Genomic DNA, 20,491 nt, shown 5'->3' on the forward strand with positions numbered 1-20,491 from the left:
AAAAAAAGCATTAGCGCTGGCCACTAAAGGACAGCTAAAAGCAGATTTTGATATAAAACTAAGTGGAGTAATAAATATATATATTTAAGAGAGACGCAGACAAGAAGAGGTTCATGAATCATCCAGATAACTACACATTTTTTTTCCCGCCCACTTCATCCCATGCAGTAAAATCAGTCAGATTTTTAACAGTAAAGAACAAAAGGAAGGTGCCCATCGCAAATGGTGCCCGTGACGCAAAATCTAACCTGCCAGAAGAACAGGAAGGATTCTTCTCAGAATTCAGAAACCGCCCTTGTATTTTTTATCTCTCTATTACCCTTTATACTGTGGAGCGTCTCCATCAGACCAACATATTTTTACAATAGTGAAAGTCCATGAGATGGCAGTAGCAGCAGTATAATTTTAAAGGTCAGGATAGAACTCCCAAAGAATAATGAGAATCCGAACTCAAATTGGAAAGAGGCAAATTCTTTTATCAAAAAAAGTCAAACCAAGAATAAAGTAAAGCATTTCAACATGATGGTCGAATTTTTCTGCGCAAAACAGTTTTTACTTCTTCCGAAATTGAACAATCCGCCTCCTAACCAGTAACCAACCACTGTGCTTCCACTTCCATAATACTCCAAGCAAGAAAACCAACCCATTCATTGATAACAAAAAAACAAAAAAAAAGAGGACGATGACGGTTCGAATGTGGCTAAACACGGAATCCTCAGTGCCACTTCTATTTTTATACCAAGTGTCCTGTTTATTTAATTTATCATGCGCTATTTATTTAAATTTCTTCTACCATCACGTATAAGTGAGATTGACACTGAATTTGACACCGACTAGTGACATAGAGGATCCCAACTGGCGCTGCATACAACAAAGTCCAAAACAACAAATCTTCACCTCCTTTGTTTTAAAAAAAAAAAAAAAAAATCTGAGAAACAGTAGTAGTAGTAGAAGTTCTGGTTGATTTTTTCTTCTTTTTTTGATTATATATATATATATATATATATGTGAATGTCAATCCAAGAATAATACCACCATCTTCCTTCATTCATTCTTGACGATTGATTTCAAGTCTTCTCGGGACAAAATTCTTTCTTCCAACACCTCCCAGCATTTGCATTTGCATTTTGCATTTTGCACAACAGGAAGCCAGGGAGGGATCACTACTATTTTATTCACAAATTGCCAGTAGTCCCCCACCCCATATAGGCAAATACACAACTGTTTTGTTTTAGTATTGGATTCCAATATTCCAAATGGACTCAACCCCGGTCACTCCTACTACAACCCCGGTCACCACAACACCTCCCTCCCAATTTTACCGTCACTTCTCCTCATCCCATCTTCCCACTTCCTCTCCGTCCCTCTCTCTCCTTCCCCTTCCCCTTCCCCTTCCCCTTCCCTTCTCTGCCTGTAATCGCCCGGGAAGAAACAAAAAAGAACATTTAAGTTAAAGGACAAAAAAGGAGAAATGGGTGAGCCAGAAGAACCAGATAAGAATATTGCCCGGCACAAGAAGTCGGAGGGGCTTTTGACTTCCCCTGCTCAGCCGCCCGACAGAGATTCTTTAATCATGGATCTTGATCTCGATTTTGATGCTTGCTGGTCCTTTGATAACTTCTTCTCAGCTGTCGCTTCCTCCTCTGCTTCCCCGTTTCTACTCTCCACTTCCGACCACCCTTGTTCTCCCCTCTGGGCCTTTTCAGATGGCAGTAATAATAATGAGGATAAAGCACCCGTGAATACAGCTCCCCTTTCTGACTTCTCCAAAATCCTCCCTTGTAAGCTTCACTTCTCAGCTCTTGATTGTTACCTGTGTGTAGTATATATACTGGTTTAATTTTCAGTTGTCCAAGCTGATATGTCTCCTGGGTTCCCATGACTCTGCTTCAATTTCACTACTTTTCTTCCCATCCCCCTGATTTGTTTTAGCACTGAAACGAAGGGAGAAAGAAAAGCGTTGTCTTTTTCCTTTTTCTTCTCCTGAGCTAGATGGAGAAAGTGATCGCTTTTATAGGGTATCCAAGTCCATGAAGTTTTTTGACGTGTTTTCAGATAAATTTAGTTACATTTTAGTTAAGCTATTACTTCTTCTGAATAAACATTTAATAGGGAAATTAAGAAAAAAAAAATCAGACATTTTCGACAATTTTGAGCTGTTCTCTGGGTAAACCGTGCTTGTGATTGTGAGTGAGGCTGGACCCTTTCTGTTTCCTCGTCCTTTGTTTCTGCATTTTTATTTCTTCCAATGGCACTCATATCTATGATTGGATGTTGGTCCTTTTGTGAAAGAATCGTGTTTCCAACTTAAAAGCCAATTGGCACTGACGGGAGTGGTTCAAAATCTTTAACAATATTCTTTGGAAATTGATGTGGTAGAAGCCTTTGTGTTGTTGAGAATGTTGGCGTCATTGATTTATTGGTTCCAGTCTTTTGGAACAGTATCTTTTGTGAAAGATTTGATTTGGGTATAGTAAATGGACACAGGTAATACTGATTTGATAACAGAAAACATATGCGGGAATGCTGATAAAAGAAAGCCGCCTTCATCAACTTTGGAATTGACTCCATTGGATTATCCAGATGGTTATTGTACAATAAAGGAGAAAATGACGCAGGCTCTCAGATTCCTCAAAGATTCGACTGAACAGCATGTCTTGGCGCAGGTCTGGGTGCCTGTGAAGAATGGTGGTCGCTGTGTACTCACAACTTCAGGACAGCCATTTGTTCTTGACCCGAAGACTAATGGGCTTTACCAGTATAGGATGGTCTCTGCAATGTATATGTTTTCAGTTGACGGGGAGACTGATGGAGATCTTGGATTGCCTGGTCGCGTATTCCGGCAAAAATTGCCAGAATGGACCCCAAATGTGCAGTATTATTCAAGCAAAGAGTATACACGCCTTGACCATGCTCTTCATTATAATGTTCGAGGGACTTTGGCCCTGCCAGTATTTGAGCCTTCTGGTCAAAACTGTGTTGGTGTACTCGAGCTCATAATGACCTCCCAGAAGATTAATTATGCTCCTGAGGTTGATAAAGTATGCAAAGCACTTGAGGTTGGTTCTGCAAACCTCCCAAACTCAGATATAAAGCATCTCAGTATTCGTTCATTACCGAGCACAGAATGTTTTAAAAAACTTGTTTTCAGTCACTTGTCTGCTTAGTTATTAATTTTTCAAATTTGTAATTTGTTCTGTTGATCTAGCCCAGTCAGACTTATTGACCACAGTTTTGGTTGTTTTATGTTGGGTGAAAATGTCATTTTGCTTTGGATAAGTCCTGCTTCATTATTTCTCAAACCTAGTGCTTGGTTACTTTTGTGAACCATTTGCAGAGCATTCCTGTATGATAGTTATTAATATGGTGCTGGCAAGTAATAGGTTGATGTTGCATGCAGAGATCCTCTGTGCTCCTCCTGCAACATATTCTTTGAGATGCATTTTGTTCATTAACTACTGAAGTGTTAATTCAAATAAATCTCTTGTTTGGATGTTTGAGATAACTATTGTTATGCTTTGTGATTCAAGATATGTGGTATTTCTGACAATATAATTATGTTTTGATTATGATACGTCCAGACTTTATGTCCCAAAAATCAACTAACATGATCTTGCTTGAGTTGAATTACCTCTCAAAAGCTGTTGCTGGAATTTTCTGCTTCTAATTGGACATTTCTCCATGATCTGTGACTTCATCTCATTCTCCAAAGTATTTTGTCACTTCTAGCTGTTCTGCTTTCACTAACATGGCCATAAACCTTTTCTTTAGCTGTCTAGAGAGTTGAATTCTTGTTCATTTGGCCCAGGGTTAAGGTTACTACAGCTACAGACTCTGTATTGGTCATGTCATTGGTGTTTTGAGGTTCGTATGGTAAACACTTTCATTTTTTCTGCAGGCTGTTAACTTGAAAAGTTCGGAGGTACTGGATCAACCAATCATACAGGTAAGAGCATCTGTAAAGTTGAAGATCTTAGAACCAGTAATTACTTTTTGGTTTGTTGACAAATACCTAGTCAGTAATCTTTTAAACCAGGTATGCAATGAGGATCGGCAAAATGCGCTGACTGAAATATTGGGGATACTAACGGAGATATGTGAGACTCACAAATTACCTTTAGCTCAGACATGGGTTCCGTGCAGGCATCGGAGTGTCCTAGCAAATGGTGGGGGTTTAAGGAAGACCTGCAGTAGTTTTGATGGAAGTTGCATGGGACAAATCTGCATGTCGACGACTGACGTAGCATTTTATGTGGTGGATGCTCATATATGGGGTTTCCGTGAGGCCTGTGCCGAGCACCACTTGCAGAAGGGGCAGGGTGTTGCTGGGAGGGCATTTGCTTCCCACAACCTGTGCTTTTGCGAAGATGTCACTCTATTTTGCAAAACTGAGTACCCTTTGGTGCATTACGCACGCATGTTTGGTTTAAATAGTTGCTTTGCTATCTGCTTACGAAGCACTCACACTGGAGATGATGATTATGTCCTAGAGTTTTTTCTGCCACCTAGCATCAGAGACCATACAGGGCAAAGGGCTTTGTTGGATTCACTCTTAGTGACAATGAAACAGCATCTAGGGAGTCTTAGAATTGCTTCTGGAAATGAACTTCAACAGGATTGGAGATCCGTTGACATTGTTAAATCATTGGTGGGTGAGAAGCTTGATTCAAGACCTAAACTATTTCAAGCATCAAAACCTGCAACAACATCTACCGCCTTAACTGTTCCAGAGATGCTGCAGCTTGATTCCATCGAATTGCAGCGACCAACATTGGGTGACAATTGTGCAAATGATGTGGCACATGGGAGTGGTGCAGCTCGAGTCCAGAATGCTGTGTCTATTGCTGAGAATAAAGACACGGGCAAGAAAACAGAGAGGAAACGTGGGAAGGCAGAGAAAACAATTAGCTTAGACGTTCTGCAACAATATTTTGCTGGTAGTCTTAAGGATGCAGCAAAGAGTCTTGGTGGTAAGTTAATTCAGTCTTAACTTTCTGTTGCCCACAGTGCCCAGTAGAAATTTCTTCCCTCTTCCACGAACGTTTTTTCCTGACACTTTGAGTTCCTGCAGGAAGCTGAATTAAATTTGCTGCTTAAAAATGAATTGCTGACATCAATATTAACTTTTTGCAGTGTGCCCCACTACAATGAAGCGCATATGTAGGCAGCATGGCATTTCTAGGTGGCCATCTCGCAAGATAAACAAAGTAAATCGCTCTCTTTCAAAGCTTAAGCGTGTGATTGAATCTGTACAAGGTGCTGAAGGTGCATTTACTTTGACTTCTTTGGCTACATCATCACTTCCTGTTGCAGTTGGTTCCGCTTGTCGGCCATCCAGTTCGAGCGAACCTCATCAACTAGGCCATCCTGGGTCTGCACCATCTCATGATTTTCCTGGGGATAAGAATGAATCTTCTCTGCCTAATGGATTCGAGCATGATGAGAAGGCAGAAACCTCAAATGAATTGCCAGGTGGCAGAATAGGAGAAGATGGGTTTCTGCCAGGTGAAGGCTCACACAGGTCCAAAATTGGAGGTGGGTCAAGGGAGGAAAGCGCAGGGACTCCTACTTCACATGGCTCGTGCCAAGGTAGCCCCTGCATCAGAAATGGCTCCTCCCCTCTTAATGAACTGGTGGTTTCACCATCACTTGAACAGAACATGAGAGTAGGGGGCTCAGTGGGATTTACATGTCAACCAATGGGAGAAATCAATTTGTCTGCTGGCTTCTCAGCAGATGCTTTTGCGAGTGTAGAACCCCAAGAGCCATTTGGAGGGATGCTAATTGAGGATGCAGGAAGTTCACATGATCTACAAAAGCTCTGTTCAGCTGCTGAGGCCCTGTTTGATGAACGCGTGCCAGAGTACAGTTGGAACGATCCGCCATGTTCTGATGCAATCCCTAAAGAATCCACAGCAGTTGCCACTGAAAGAATGCCAGGTTTTTCAGCTAAGCTTGAGTTGAAAACCATTACGATAAAAGCAACATATAGGGAAGATATCATTAGATTTCGTCTCCCTTTGGATTCTGGTATTGACAGGTTAAAGGAGGAAATCGCCAAGAGGCTGAAGCTGGAGCTCGGAACTTTTGAAATCAAGTATCTAGATGACGATAACGAGTGGGTTCTTATAGCATGCGATGCTGACCTGCAGGAGTGTGCTGATGTTTCGATATCAGCAGCCAGCAATTTAATCAGACTCGTGGTTTATGACCTAATGCCCCTACTCGGGAGTTCCTGCGAGAGCTCGGCATAGTGCAGAGGATTGCTTAGGTGTAACATAGGTAAAGCTCCTAGAAATTCTTTCCAGTGGTAGGATATATTTCTTTTTTTTTTTTTTTTTTAAGTGCAAGTGTAAATCTTGGTGTTGCCATGCTAGCATCTCGTAGATAATAAGAAATTTTCCCATTAGGAGAATATTTTGTCTTCTTGTTTATTACCTGTACATACAGATTACAGCTGATTGATTTGGAAATTTGGAATGTCATTGTGAACGGAAACACAAACACCCCACCTATTGGATAGACTTTCTCGTAGCAGGTGGAAATTATGATAAGATGGAGAAATCGCTAGTTAAATACTACTACTAATAAAAAGTGAAGAACCCATTTTTTATGCGGAAGCAGAATGTTTGAACAAGTCACATCCAAGCAGAAGCCAAGTTTGAACAAAGTCCTCCCTCAAAAACTTGAAAATAAGCCTAGAACCACGCCTCCTCCAAAGAAGAGAACGAAAAAAAATAAAAATAAAAAACAAGCGAAGAGACTTTGGGAGCATGTTTTGGAAGTAATGCATGACCAAGTGTGAATTGCTCAGATCAAAATCAAAAAGAAGTGTGGTCTGAGAAACTGAGAACAGACGTTGAAGCGGAGGAGGACGGTGGAAGTCAGCCAACTGTGCTAATGCTAGGCAAGGGAACGGCCACCCAATGCGTCCGTCTGCGTTTCCTAAGCTGGGCTGGGAAGTCTGCTGTGTTATTTGAGTTGACTCGTGCCATTCTGGAGATTCTCCTCCTAATGCGTCTCTTTGTCAAACATCTAGAGCCTCAGACTCAGAAGGACGTGAACCATCAATAGCAACAATGGTTGTACTTTTGGTGTGTCCATTAGCGGCCTTCTCTGTCAAGCCCACTTCTCCTTTAGCTTTCCTTTCAGCAAGCTGTCTCTTTGTTGATTTGTAGAAGGTTGCGTAGAGTATTAACTGGGCCAGCCCAAGTAGTGATCCCATCCCATTAGGAGCCTGACATTTTCAAAAAGGCAACTACTTAAAAAGAAGACAGTTAACGGCCCATGATTATTAATTCGCTTTTCTTTCTTCTTTTTTATTTTTATTTATTTTTTTTTTTAAAATTTTTCCCCCCCTCTAGGCCGGAAATAGGCGGAGTAAATTGAAGTTGTACCATAATGCAAAACATGCACAGACTAAGGAAGATCTTACAAATTTTGCTTTATACCTACAGCCCCCCTAATGGAATTTGGCATTAGTAGTTGAAGAACATGCACAATTCAAGAGAGTTAAAAGAAGTAAATACTGCAATGAAGGGATCAAAACGGATGAGGGCATATGCCGTCCAGCTAATCCCATTGGCGAATGAAGCCAGAGACAGGAAAAAAGGCATGAACTCCACGCTCTTTGTGGTGATCACCAGTTTCTGCAGAACCAAAAGAATAACAACTATGATCAAGTTGAAGTACAGTACTTCCCAAATACGATTGATTGCATAGCAAAAGTTGACGTTTCAATTCTTGTGAGTGAGAAGTCTTTTGATCAAGTAAGTTACAGTAGGATTTAGGGTCAGGTTCGCTCTCAGGGTCCAAAAAATTCAGTATAAGTATCAAAATACAGATTTCTTTTTTAAAAAAAAAAAACTGTCCTGTCCAAAACAAAGATTAGCCAGGCCCCATTTTAAGTTTTCAGAAATTGGCATATTAAAGAGAGTTCATCAAGCTAGAGGACGTCAATTTTGTCTCCCCAAAAAGGAGATGTTTGTGTTGGATTAACGTACTACAAAAATGAATCACCATAGACAAGGATAATGTAAGTAATACCGGAAGGTATGATGATCCTAATTAAACTAAAAAAATAATACTAATAATAATGAGAATGCAAATTAAAGTGCAAGCAGCAGGAGATGGATGGATGTAGAATGACGAACCATGACGGCTAATGGAGAAGCATACATCATGATGTTGCCGGCCATGCAAATACTGCCCACAATTGCAGACCGGAGCTTGGTAGTATGGGCCAAAGTAAGAACGAGGAGGGCCAGAACCGCCACGGACAAGGACTCCACCACCACTATCACCACCACCTTGAGCCTCTTCTTCGGGTCGGAGTAGGCGATGAAGAGAAGCAAGAACACCACCTCGATCACAAATCCGGTGCCGTTAATGGTGACCACTAGGGTGCTGTTTGGGTGCACCATGGGCAGCCCGTACAACACCCATAAAGCGCAGTTGATAAATGTTGCTAGGTACGGCACTGCCGAGTACTGCTCCACTGATTTCTTCTTGCATATCCGGACAAACGTTGGCCTGATCATCAAAACCAAGATTCATTCATTAACTCAATCCTTGGAACGTGGGTTTTATGATAGAGAATATATATATATATATATATATATATATATATAGAGAGAGAGAGAGAGAAATGGATCGGAAGAAACAAGCAATTCCTTGTGTATTTTGAACTTGACAAAGACATTTTAGTAGTGGAACTGGAAAATAAACAAGGATAAATATTATTACTGCTGGTACTATTATTTAGTACTCCATTTAGTGTCTAGCTTCCGCATTTCAATAAACAGAGTTGAATCCAAAAATCAATTATTCGGCGGGGGGAGAACCAGAAGTTCGGCGGCAGATCGTCGAGATGGGATTAAACCTATTGTTTTCTTTTACCAGGAAAAGAGAAAAATATACTCTACTAATTATGATAAACCCCACCCCCACAAAACCCCCAACCCAAAAAACAAAAAAGAAGAAGAAGAAGAAGCGTTCCACTAAGAAGTTTGCGGAATGGATGGAGCTTTGCTTACACCGGTGATAAGAACAAGATGAGTGCAATGACGTTTCCTGAAAGAGATGGAAGAATCAAACTCAGATAATTAGTTGCCTGAAGGGGGAAATTTTTTTGCATGTGATAAAAAAGTACGGCTAGTTGCCATGTACGGTTGCATGTGCATACATACACATATACAGAAACAAACAGGAAAGAATCTAAAATTAATTTGGCTATGGCCATCAACAAAGAAACTTACACTAGTAATTATTAATTAGCAGCGAAGAAATTACCTATAATACCAACCACAGTGCGAGCAATATCACCGGAAACCATGACTGCTAAGCAGAAACCACCAAGACACGGCGAAGAAAAAGAATGGTGGAAAGTGTGTGAGCGTGTTTGTGAGAGAGAGAGAGAGAGGGAGGGAGATGGGATGATCCTTATGAGCAAAAGATAGAAATGGGGCTAGCTGGAGGTGGTATGTGGTAAGTAAATATATAGGCGGCGAAAATCGAAAATCGAAAATCGAAATGGGAATGAATGAATGAAAGTTTATCACAAAAGCAGCAGGCAATACACACACACACACACACACACACACACAGAGGGGTATGACATGTATCGGTTAGTGATACTCCGAATCACACATGGAAACTTTAGAGAGATAAATGATGAGCGAGAGAGAGAGAGAGATGATACACATTGTGGCACTGCCTTCAAGGTCCGAGCCATCTACCCACACCCGGGGGTAGTGGGCATGCAACTAAGCTTTACCCCCCCAACCCAAAAAAAAAAAAGAAAAAAGAAAAAAGAAGAGGTGTAAGTAACATGCAAGAAATTTGTTGCGTTCCCTTCCCATACTCAAAAGAGCATATTCGTGTAGTTGTTACTGGTAACTGCAAGGCAGCTTTTGCCTGTAAAGATTTATTTGGCTGTTATTTTTCATTGGTTGTTACACTATCAAAAAAACTCGTACCAATATTCTCTGCACCAATTAGGTCATGCATACGCTGCTGCCTACGATACGATCCTATATTATTGCTCTTGCCTATCGCCCATTGATCTATTGTCCCTCTAATTTGAAGCTAACAATTCCATCCAAATCTACATAATATTAAGTCGTGAGTTAGTTGACGATCCATGATTCCTTTCCTGCATGAAAAAAGTTTCTTCTCGTCCATTGTCATTAATTACTGGCTATCTTCTTTGGGTGGAAATGGAATAGAGGAAGAGGAGGGAGGGGGAGCGTCGTGGTGCTGCCGCTGCCTGCGCACTGGGACTAGATGAGATGATCGTATGACTGGTTGGTCATTGTTAGAACGTGATGAAAAAGTAAGACGAAAGACATACATTTCTTGCTTGCTTCTCCTTAATTAGCTATATATACACACACATATATATATATACATAGCTATGTATAAATGTATAACTTGGGCTACCTACATTGTTAACATTCATCGTTGGTCATTATGGAGGAGCTCCATTAATTCAATAATTAGGAATGGACCCTCCTAGCTAGCTAGCAGCCTAAAACATGGTTGGTGGGTAATTAGCGCTAAACGTTACTAATAAACATGACCTCACCTAGTGATGTCAAGGTAGATAAAATCAGATTTCTGTCAACTGTTTTTCCTGTACGAGGACATACTTGTCTTGTTAAGGAACTGATCATCGTCCCCAGATATTGAATTCTGAAAAGGACTCTCATTATTGCTACTGCCAAATCTTGGCCATTAATTTTAGCAAAAAAACATGGATAATAATAATACATTTTGAGTTGAATTCCTGTCACCCTCCCTTTCATTGCCAAATATCTGATCAGGACATGCAACCCGATAGATCCATATGCTTCAAAGATACACAGCACGATCCATCCATCCATCCACAGCAACTAGTCCCTTCGATCTTTTTTTTTTGTTCTTTAACATAGTGTATAACATCCTTTTGATAAGTGAGAACCACACAAGAAAGTGAGCAAGTGTTTTTAAGGAGCAGTCTGCTCGTCTCATTAAAACTCTGATACCCTTTACAAGGCTCTTTTGGCATTAAAAAAGAAAAATAACCGTCATTTTAATCAGAAACAAGATAAGAAAAGAATCCATTATCCTAATCTTGATTTTATTTTTTTTGGGCAGTTGCCATCACAACAACCTGCACACCATCTGAGGAACAGGAACTGATCTGCGTGCAGATAGGAAATCCCATGATTCAGTAACTCAGTACCATCCCTGGAGTATTGTGTGTGTACAAAGGACTTTAATGAGTGCGAGGACGAATTTGCAGCTTTGAATCACGGACAAAATTACTTCTTCGTCGCAGTCGTAGAGAAAATTTTAACCGCGCATCCTGTTCAAGGCAGCTGTTCTTATTCGCCATCGATATTATTGTATCTGTAGAAAAGAGGAAGAAACGTCTATTCACGGATAAAAGGATGGTACCATATGACATGGGAAATTGGGAATTGAGTTTCATCCCACCCCTCCATCGACACATATGCAAGCTTTCACAGTTCATTTCACGCCAAAGCACGTACGACTCAATCTCGTGCGCTTTGGGAAACTCGTGGCAACGTGTAATACTACCAAGTATAGATCATCTCTGTATTGACGTTCATAAGCCACATCTGCCGCTGTTATTTCCTGGTTTGGCTTTGGCAAGCGAGCAGAGGGATGGTAAGGCCTGGAAAGTGCAAAGGAGAAAGAGGGTTGCATCTGGATTCTGGCCGGTATCTTCTTTTACTTTTGCTGCCTGCCTCCCTTTACGAAAAAACTGGTGCATGTGATGGTATATAATCATGCATGAATTTGACCTTTGTCCTGCATTAAAAGACAAAAAGAAAAGAAAATTAAAAACGAAAACAGAAAGAGAAACCCTGACACGACTTTCTCTTTCAGGGAACTTGTTCCTGAAAAGGCTGAAAATATCATGCAGTTGCGAAATCCAGAGCTTAAAACTTCTCCGGCCCTAGTGTCTCCTGCCGATAAGCAGTTAAAAGAGGCCCAAGCAACTAAAACCCCTGTCCGGCTTACAATTCTCGTGCCCATTGCTCTCCAGAGGTGGTGGGGATGAGGCTTACCAATTCCTCCTAAATGCTGACGCGGGATGGAAATGCGTCCCGTTACTATTGCTACTGATCCGAGGCATTTACCCTTTGGACCAATTGAAAATGTTTTGATGTATGATTCGTGAGGCGTCCCTCTTGCCAAACTAAAATGACCAAGAACCAGTATGAACCCACCCACATCGTGGACGAATCTGGGAGTATACATGATTGTAGCATTAAAAGGAGAAGTTTTGAGTCTTTTTGCCACTGAAATGCAGATGGAAGCTTCATTGAATTGGAACTCACATCACGACTGAAAGACTTCACTTCTTCAAGCCTAAAGCCACATACTATACACGTACCTACTGGACCTAACCACGTACAAATTTGTTACAGAGCCTTGATCTAAAGTCCATAGCATTATAAGGCGTGCAATTATATATAGAGAACCAGCCACATCTATAAATTTACGGAGTCAAAAGGGTTATTAGCAGATTTAAAATAAACAGACGCAAAATAGAATGGAAAAGACCAAACTAAAAATAAATTTCCATCCACGCTCAGCATACCAAAGAGATAAGAAACTGAACAGAATTAAAACCAGTGGCAATTCAGAGGCCGGGGGGCAAGGGGGTGAGAGTTAATAAAAAAAAAGAAAAAGGGAAGCCTCACCAAATCATAAAAGAACTCTATACACGATTCCTATGTTACAAGATAGGCATGTGTGAGATATCAGACGGAATAGAAGAGGCAAAAAAATGCATTATCAACTTCTAAACCCAAAGGGGGACCATTTCTTCGATGTCTCTTTCCTCGTCCTTTTAGCGTTGGGGTCAATCAGATTTTCAAGCGATTTGGCCTTTTTGTTTCGGGACCTGCCTGCTTCTTTCAAGAGCTCAGCTAGCCGCTTCTTTTCATCATCAAAATCAGGATTTGCTGTGCCAAGTTTCTCTTCTCTCAATTTCAGAACATATTCAAGGATCTCAATTGCATCATCAACTCTGCAAGTTTCAGAAAAAATTATTAGAGAAGCCCTACGATGAAAACCCAGAATGTAGGTAAGTTCAGGCCAAACAGATGCAAGGAGGAGTTCAGCAGTTTCTAGTACTAGTTACTAATTCTACAATTATCCACATGGATAGCTGGCAAATGACTTAATGCACCAGTTACGCATTTAATGATCCTAAATCTTGGCAGGGATTAGTTGATGTTTTAAGCAGAAGCAAAAAGAAACAAGACCAAATCCAGAATTTCAGAATTGAAGTATTAAATTGGGTCACGACCAAAAGTAGTTATCTTACAGAGAATGGGTGCACTTTTACATCAGATGTATAATCAGCCTTCCACTATACAAGTCTAATTGAAGAACTGAGTGCGCACAAAGCTCCAGAAGCAGAAATTTTTTTCATGCTGCAATTTGGGTATATTATAAATTAGCAATTCATATGCAAAAGTGATTCATTTCATCGGACAAATCCCCTAGCTACTGCCTACATCAAATCCTGGATAGAGAAGCATTTTATATCCACCCAATTCAGAACCCGAGCGTCATCCCATTGTCAATAGCTAATCACCTATCCCAACAACAAACAACCTTGTTTCGATAATCCTGTACCAAGAGCAATTGGCTATAAAGGCAGTAATATGAACCTAGGTCATAGCGCCAAGCATAATATGATTCATTTTTAACAGAAATTTGATACAAGACATCATAAAAAAGAATATCTTTCAAAAACTTGAAAACAAAATATTACCTTCCCATAGCATCATAAGTTGCTGCAAGATTGCTATAGACACCAAGCGTATCTTGATGACAGGGGCCGACCTCCTGTTCAAGTATCTCCCTTGCTTCTTCAAACAACTCAGCAGCCTCATCAATTCTAAACAACTGTACACAAGCCAAACCCATTTGGTTTAAGACAACACCAAAGAAGGCCGATTTCCTCTCACCACTGCCTCTTAGTTTTACTACAGCACTCTCAAAAGAGCTCCGAGCTTCTTCATATCGTCCAATCATGTATAACATTACACCCATCCGTGCTTCTATTCCAGCAATTGTACTTTGCTGCCCCGGTTTGTCCTCCAGTAATTTCATTGCCTTCTGCAATAATTTTAGTGCTTCCTCAGGTTCATTGAATAATTCGTAAATGGCAGAAACTTCTGTCATCCCACTTGCAATCTCTTCTGCAGTGGTACCTGGAACAGGTTTTCCATATATTCTAAGAGCATTCTCACAATAGGACCTGGACTCCCGCAATTTCCCAGTCTTGTAGTATAAATCAGCTAGCCTCACAAAAACAGAGGCAACTAAGGGGTGGTTGTCACCCTTGGATGACTTGAAGACAGTTAGTGCCTTCTGGTAGGAGAAGACAGCCTCATCAAACCGAGATAGGGACAAGTAGATGTTGCCAATGCTAACATCAATAGCTGCAACCTCATTTTCTTGTCCATTGGCAATCATTGCCATGCTAGCAAGTACAAGATGTTCAAGAGCTGCTTCATAATCTCCTTTAGCCTCACATATGAGAGCCATCAACCGACGATCAGCAGCCTCTTCTAGAGAAGCAGGTGGACTGTGCACCCGGTGAATTTCAAGGGTTTTCTTGCACAAATTCTCGGCTTCATCGAATTGCATTGCTTGAACATAGGCCTCAGCTAAATACCTGTGCTAATCGAAAATATATAGCACCAGCAAAACATATCTCATCTCCATGAATAAAATAAGTAAACAAAAATTATTTATGAAGCACAAAAGTTAATTGTTATACACGTAAGGGTTAGTGGAAAGACATAGAGTGCATTAATGACAAATAATTGACCATAAGGAAATATCATTTAGGGTATATAACTTATAGCGGTGCAATTAATCACGTTTTATTGATTGAACATAGAAGAAAAAATATTTTTCCTTGTTTCCAGATATTTCATAATCCCCGTTCTTCAAAGTTTTGGTAGTGCACATTCTTTTTCTTTCTTTTACTTTCAATCGAAGTTTCCAGGTTGCGAGTGACAAAAAAAGAGACACGATGGTTTTGGAACTTCAAGTTAGGTAAGCAAACCTATTTTAATAACGTGTCCTTGTACAAGCACACTCTCATATCCAACATTACCAAAATGCTATATTCTCAACCACCAAAAATGTACTAAAACTAGAAGGCTCAGCAATGGGACAAGGTTTATTTTATACCGATGAAAACACAGTACCCAATCTTACCAAATTCCAATTGTCAGCCGAGAATAAATTTGCTCTTCAGCGATCAAGTCAAATTAGTCCACTCTGGCTCCAAAGAATGCCAGATATTCCGAATTGCAAAAAATAAAAAAAAATACACCCAGAAACTTCAAAACTTCCTTTCTAAGAGGTTAAAAATCAATGTCCGTGGCAGGTTCCTAAATTTTCTCAACAATCATCGATTCAGAGCAAAATAAAATTCCCAAATCATTGTCATAATCTTTCAGCATTTCACATTTACTGTGATCAAATGCAATAATACTCAACAGATAAAATACAACATAATTAGTAATCACATCGCAATAATAACTAGCAGGAATTGGTACATGAATTCTTTTAAGAAAAAAATTACCGGCAAGTCTCAGCAACTCTGGGATCCGTTTCTCCTAGTGCTTCCATTTGAATTTTCAAGCCTTCCTTATAACAGTCAATCGAGCGATCCAGTTGTCCGAGCATCGAATGCGTGTCTCCCAGCTGCATATACCCAGAGAACGCCGCCAGGGAATGATCTGCACCTCTACTGGCCTCCGGAACTCTAATAGCTCTCTCCAGAACCGGAATCGCCTCCTCAAACTTCCCTAAGCTGCAATAGATCGCCGCCACGACATGCAAGCTCATGGCCAGATCCAAACTGGGCTCGCCGCCAACCGCGCACTTCTCGAACGACTTGGCAGCTCGCAAGGCGTAGTCCAAGGCCTTGGTCGGACCTTCACCGGAAGCAATCGTGTCGCGAGCGAGCTTCAACAGAAACGGACCGAGATCCGGATTATCAAGTGAAGTCTCGTCTATGACAGTCTTTTCCGGCGGCGATTTCTTCTTTCCGGAGCTCCGATCCGGAGACGGCTTAGCTCGCGAAGTAGAGGGGGAGGGGGAGGGAGGTCTGCGTTGGGCCGGAGTGTTGGTCTTGACACTTCCTGGTTCGGATCTCTCTGGGACGGGTCGGGTCTGTCCGTTGCTATCCTGGGGTACCATGATTCTTAGAGGCGGAGCTTCCGGTGGCGTTTTTACCGATACTAACCCCGGCATTGTAAAAATTGTCCAGCAAAAATGTGAACAATTATTAGAGAAACTAACCGGCTGCGGTTTATTGACAATGGGTGTTTATGTAGTGGGAGAGTAACGAAGAAGGAAGGGGATTAGAGTGAATAAAAATGGATTAGGAGTTAATTAAATGGCATTAAAAGTAAGGATGGGGGATTGAAACGGGCTACCATTTTGTTTTTGTTGGTTGCGACTGAGAACTGAGAAGAGAGAGAGAGAGAGCGGTGGTGACTGGTGAGCGAGGAAAGGATCAGAGAAAGGAAAGAAGGAAGGAAGGAATAATAATTATGTATGCAGTGGATTGGGGTGGATTAAGAGGCGTCCAGGTAAAGTGCGGCCCGGTGGTGAGAATGGGGTCTATTGTCTTGATGACATGGTTGGAGCAGCCAGTTAGGTGGTGACAGACTGATTGTAGTCAGGGCAATTTTTCTTTTATTTGGTAAACAGGACAATTCTTTGATCATAATTGGAGAAATCTCCCTTGTGTTTGCAAAATTAACAGAGGTCAACCCAATTATAGGCGTATATTAGCCAACGGCATGTTAAAAAAAAATGGAAGTGCAGTATTCCAAAACTAGGTCAAAGCAGCCTCTTCTTTATTTTTGGGTAATTTGATGTTTAAATACTCAATTGAAGGATGATAATAACAAATTCTAGTATTGTCTAAAAAATTAAATTTTACTCATTCATATTTGTTGCTTTTTAAGTCCATTAAATGTCTTTTAATTTTGTATTATAATGCTTATTGCACCACCATGACACCAATTATGTGACAAATTCTCTAATTTTTTTTAAAGTTTGGCTGTCAACAGTAACAAAATAACTCTAATTCTTGACCTAGTAAAGTCTACTGATTTGTTCTAGTTATCCATTCTCCAAACGTCATTCACCTATTAAACATGACACCTCTTTAAAAAAACAAAAAAATGCTTTTTGATTTTTTCTCTTATCATCTTCCATCTATCCTATGTCTAGGCATTCCTCCTTGTATCTTAAATATGGCCCAACTGCTTGCTTCTTTAGTTGAGAGAAGTGAGTCATATATATATATCATTTGTCTATTTTTTTCGTTTTTAATCAACAAGTTAAATACAGTACCATACATGTATATAAGAAGCATATAATTTTCAAGCAAAGTCATTATGTGATGGCCCTTAATTTGTAGCATATTTTTGTTAATTTTATTAACAATTTAATTTTAGTGTCAGATTGAAAATACTTATTTTCTCGCCAATATCATAAATTGCATGACTAACTCTTCCCAATTATTTGGACAAGAAACTTGTCTTCTTGAGAAAAAAAAAATGCTTTCAATTTATGGGCAAAAGTTAGCTCGGATGGGTTACTTGGAAGAAGATTGTGTAGCTCAAGAAAAATAATTTGAGCAAAGGACTTAAAAAAGGAAAAAAAAAAGGCTAGTAGGAGTTAGTTGGGGAATTCTAAAAATTAGGAATGAGGTCTTTGTAATTGTACCAAAATTCATGAGAGGTGATTGCAATTAACCTGTATTGGGATTTGTTGACAATTGAGGGTAGTGAAGTTGAGAGAGCATGATGATGATGTATGATTGCACGGATTAAAGCGTTGATTCTTTCCTTGTGAGGAGCGCAAGCTCGGGGACGCGTTGGATATCATATCGAAATGGTGCTGACGTATCCCAATCCTACGGCTCAATGGAGACTGTGGTCAAAAGCCAAACGTAGACTCTCATGGGGTTTCAGTTCTGAGTCGTGACTCGGAAACTGTCCCTCTGTGTTTTTCCGTTAGTTGTCGTCAGAAGAAGCTTCATCGAATTCCACCCAAGTCCATTTTTCATTTTCTTTTGCCCGCGGCCTTTTTTCCCTCGTCCTTTGACAAAAACATAGGACAATTCTTTTTTGGTTACGACAAAAGAATAAATTGATCGGGCTTAACTTGATTGATCAGCACTAATCAAAAGTAGGAAACTACACATCCAGGCCCAGGGGTGTAACTTCTTAACCATTCAAGTTTTTTCTTAAATTTCTTAACATCTAAGATCTTTTTTCAGGTAGATATAAGATCTTTTTATCTACAATTTAACCTTTTTATTTCTATGGTGGTTTCGAAACAATAATCAAGGCCCTTAATCTTCACAATAATCCTGTCAACGGTCTAATATTAGATATATTTGTTTCAGGTCTCGCATTTTATTATTTGTAGGTTATGAGTTCTAATTTTTTTTTTCTTATATACACGCGCACACACACATAACTTTCAGCGACATAAGGAATTTGAGGCGGTCTTTCTCATGCTGCTGAATAGACTTCAACCAAATATTAGGGTTAATACCATTTTATCCTCCCAAACTTTGGACGATTACCCATTTCAGTCCCTAAATTTCAAAATGGGACATTTAAGTCCCTAAACTTATAAATACCTTCCACTTAAGGAAAATTGTTAACAAATCCTGAATGCCGTTGGTGGTCGAAATGTCCCATTTTATAAGGGTTTAGCGATTTAAGTGTCCCATTTTATAAGTTTAGGGACTTAAGTGGGAGGTATTTATAAGTTTAGGAACTTAAGTGTCCAATTTTGAAGTTTAGGGACTAAAATAGGTAATCGTCCAAAGTTTGGGGGGACAAAGTGGAATTAACTCTTAATATTAGGAATAATTTCAGAAACCTCCCATGAGAATGAGAATTATGGTGGTTAGACCATGGATGAAAGAATCGATGATGATGCATGTGCTAATAGACAACTATTTAGTGGACTCCGTACATAATGAATTTCTGGATCGGTTTCGGAATCTAATCATGCCTGCCGGTTGTTAGAACTTATAATAATTTATTATCGTTAATTAATCAACAAACAGATGTTTCAAGTAGTCTCTTTCGTGAATGTTTACTACTGTAGTATCTTTTTTGGCCTTTATGGTTGTAGAATAGCGAACAGGGATGATACATTATTGTTGATTACGCCAGTGCAGTACAGTTCCCTGCGGGTACCGTAATTGAGAAGGTGATTGGAAAAATAATAAAATACGGTTCGCCTTACACTTATTATTTTTTAATATATATATATATATAAAAAGCATCATACTTTTATTAAAATATGTACTAGTAGTAAAAAATTACATCGTCAAACATGCACGCACACTATGAAGAGTACATATTATGAATCTGAAAAATAGATAAAGATTACACTACTGTAAAATATTAAAAAATAAAACACTTGTGACTCCAAAAAAGTCCGTGCATGATTGTTTCAAGTCCAAAGATATAATAGTCCAAAAAAAAAGAAAACTATTTCAAAAGAATTGGCAGTGGCGGGCTGGGGGAATGCAAATAGAGACTGGAGAGCATTTGGGTGTAGGATGGGCTTTAATTTAATGGGTTGATGATTTCACAGCCGTCCACTTTCTTACCCACTACTGGCAGGCCACTGCTACGGCCCTTACTACTACTAACTGTTTCTTTCTTGCTAAATTAATTAATTGATGGTAATAAAAAGAGTGGCATTAATTGGTCAGTGCCAATCAATTCAATAGTTGCAGAACACAACAGTCGCATTTTAATACCAACCAAGGAAGACTACAACATTCCATTTTATTAATTAATTAAAATTTATTTAAGTAAAGTTAACTACAACAACAGCAACAATCTAAAAAAGAAAAACACACACTCACTCACTCATAAATGCAACCGCTTGTATTACTTGCCTTCCACTCTCTGAAACTTTTACGTACTACTACTAATTTATTTTATTGCTGCTCAAAGGATTATCGTACACACATAGATATATATATATATATATAGTTTGGACCTCCAAAAGTTTGGATTGGACGACTGGACCGACCTCAGGGCCTAGAGCCGCCTTTGCCTTTTCCAGGGTCATGTGAAGGATTGGGCCCAGCTTCATGGTAATCAAGAACATATACACCACCAAGTTTTCTCACCTGCAACAATACAACATCATCGTCATATATATGGACCAGTAGCAGCATTTATCAGTCGGTCGTCCCCCCTTAATACCTACTGGTGGTCTGCAGTGTCTAGAAAACACTACTGTCTACTTATCCTGCAGAAGACTCTCTAATATATATATATATATATATATATATATATAATCTTCTAATGATGCTCTTCTATGTTAGAATATTTATGTGGCCTACATGACCACATATGATATTATTAAGATAATTCCCGTTAATTAG

The 20,491-nt window shown here is 39.7% G+C and overlaps 3 protein-coding genes across 6 annotated transcripts; 1 reads left to right on the forward strand and 2 right to left on the reverse strand.

The window, feature by feature from the left end:
- Positions 1-1,054: 1,054 nt before the first annotated feature.
- On the forward strand, positions 1,055-6,480 carry LOC113703688 (protein NLP7). 4 transcript variants are annotated; one of them, XM_072060883.1, is made up of 6 exons: positions 1,055-1,781; positions 2,488-3,059; positions 3,899-3,946; positions 4,037-4,970; positions 5,134-5,940; positions 6,041-6,257. In XM_072060883.1, the coding sequence occupies exons 1-6, from the start codon at positions 1,472-1,474 to the stop codon at positions 6,043-6,045; spliced, it is 2,676 nt and encodes an 891-aa protein (XP_071916984.1). In that variant the 5' UTR covers positions 1,055-1,471; the 3' UTR covers positions 6,046-6,257. The 4 variants fall into 4 exon arrangements, with proteins under 4 accessions (XP_071916984.1, XP_027080937.1, XP_071916985.1 ...); XM_027225136.2 differs by having other exon boundaries at positions 1,056-1,781; positions 5,134-6,480; XM_072060884.1 differs by having other exon boundaries at positions 1,642-1,781; positions 2,509-3,059; positions 5,134-6,480.
- A 108-nt stretch (positions 6,481-6,588) lies between these two features.
- LOC140012609 (bidirectional sugar transporter SWEET7-like) lies at positions 6,589-9,697 on the reverse strand. The gene is made up of 5 exons (XM_072060885.1): positions 9,292-9,697; positions 9,036-9,072; positions 8,154-8,532; positions 7,530-7,649; positions 6,589-7,237 (listed from the first exon to the last, which is right to left on the reverse strand). Exons 1-5 carry the CDS (start codon positions 9,332-9,334, stop codon positions 7,028-7,030), a joined length of 789 nt encoding a protein of 262 aa, XP_071916986.1. The 5' UTR covers positions 9,335-9,697; the 3' UTR covers positions 6,589-7,027.
- A 2,884-nt stretch (positions 9,698-12,581) lies between these two features.
- Positions 12,582-16,645, reverse strand: LOC140012897 (protein KINESIN LIGHT CHAIN-RELATED 1-like). The gene is made up of 3 exons (XM_072061400.1): positions 15,629-16,645; positions 13,799-14,707; positions 12,582-13,045 (listed from the first exon to the last, which is right to left on the reverse strand). Exons 1-3 carry the CDS (start codon positions 16,300-16,302, stop codon positions 12,811-12,813), a joined length of 1,818 nt encoding a protein of 605 aa, XP_071917501.1. The 5' UTR covers positions 16,303-16,645; the 3' UTR covers positions 12,582-12,810.
- Between the last annotated feature and the right edge of the window lie 3,846 nt (positions 16,646-20,491).

Source organism: Coffea arabica, chromosome 8e (genome assembly GCF_036785885.1).
Source record: "Coffea arabica cultivar ET-39 chromosome 8e, Coffea Arabica ET-39 HiFi, whole genome shotgun sequence".
NCBI lineage: Eukaryota > Viridiplantae > Streptophyta > Magnoliopsida > Gentianales > Rubiaceae > Coffea > Coffea arabica.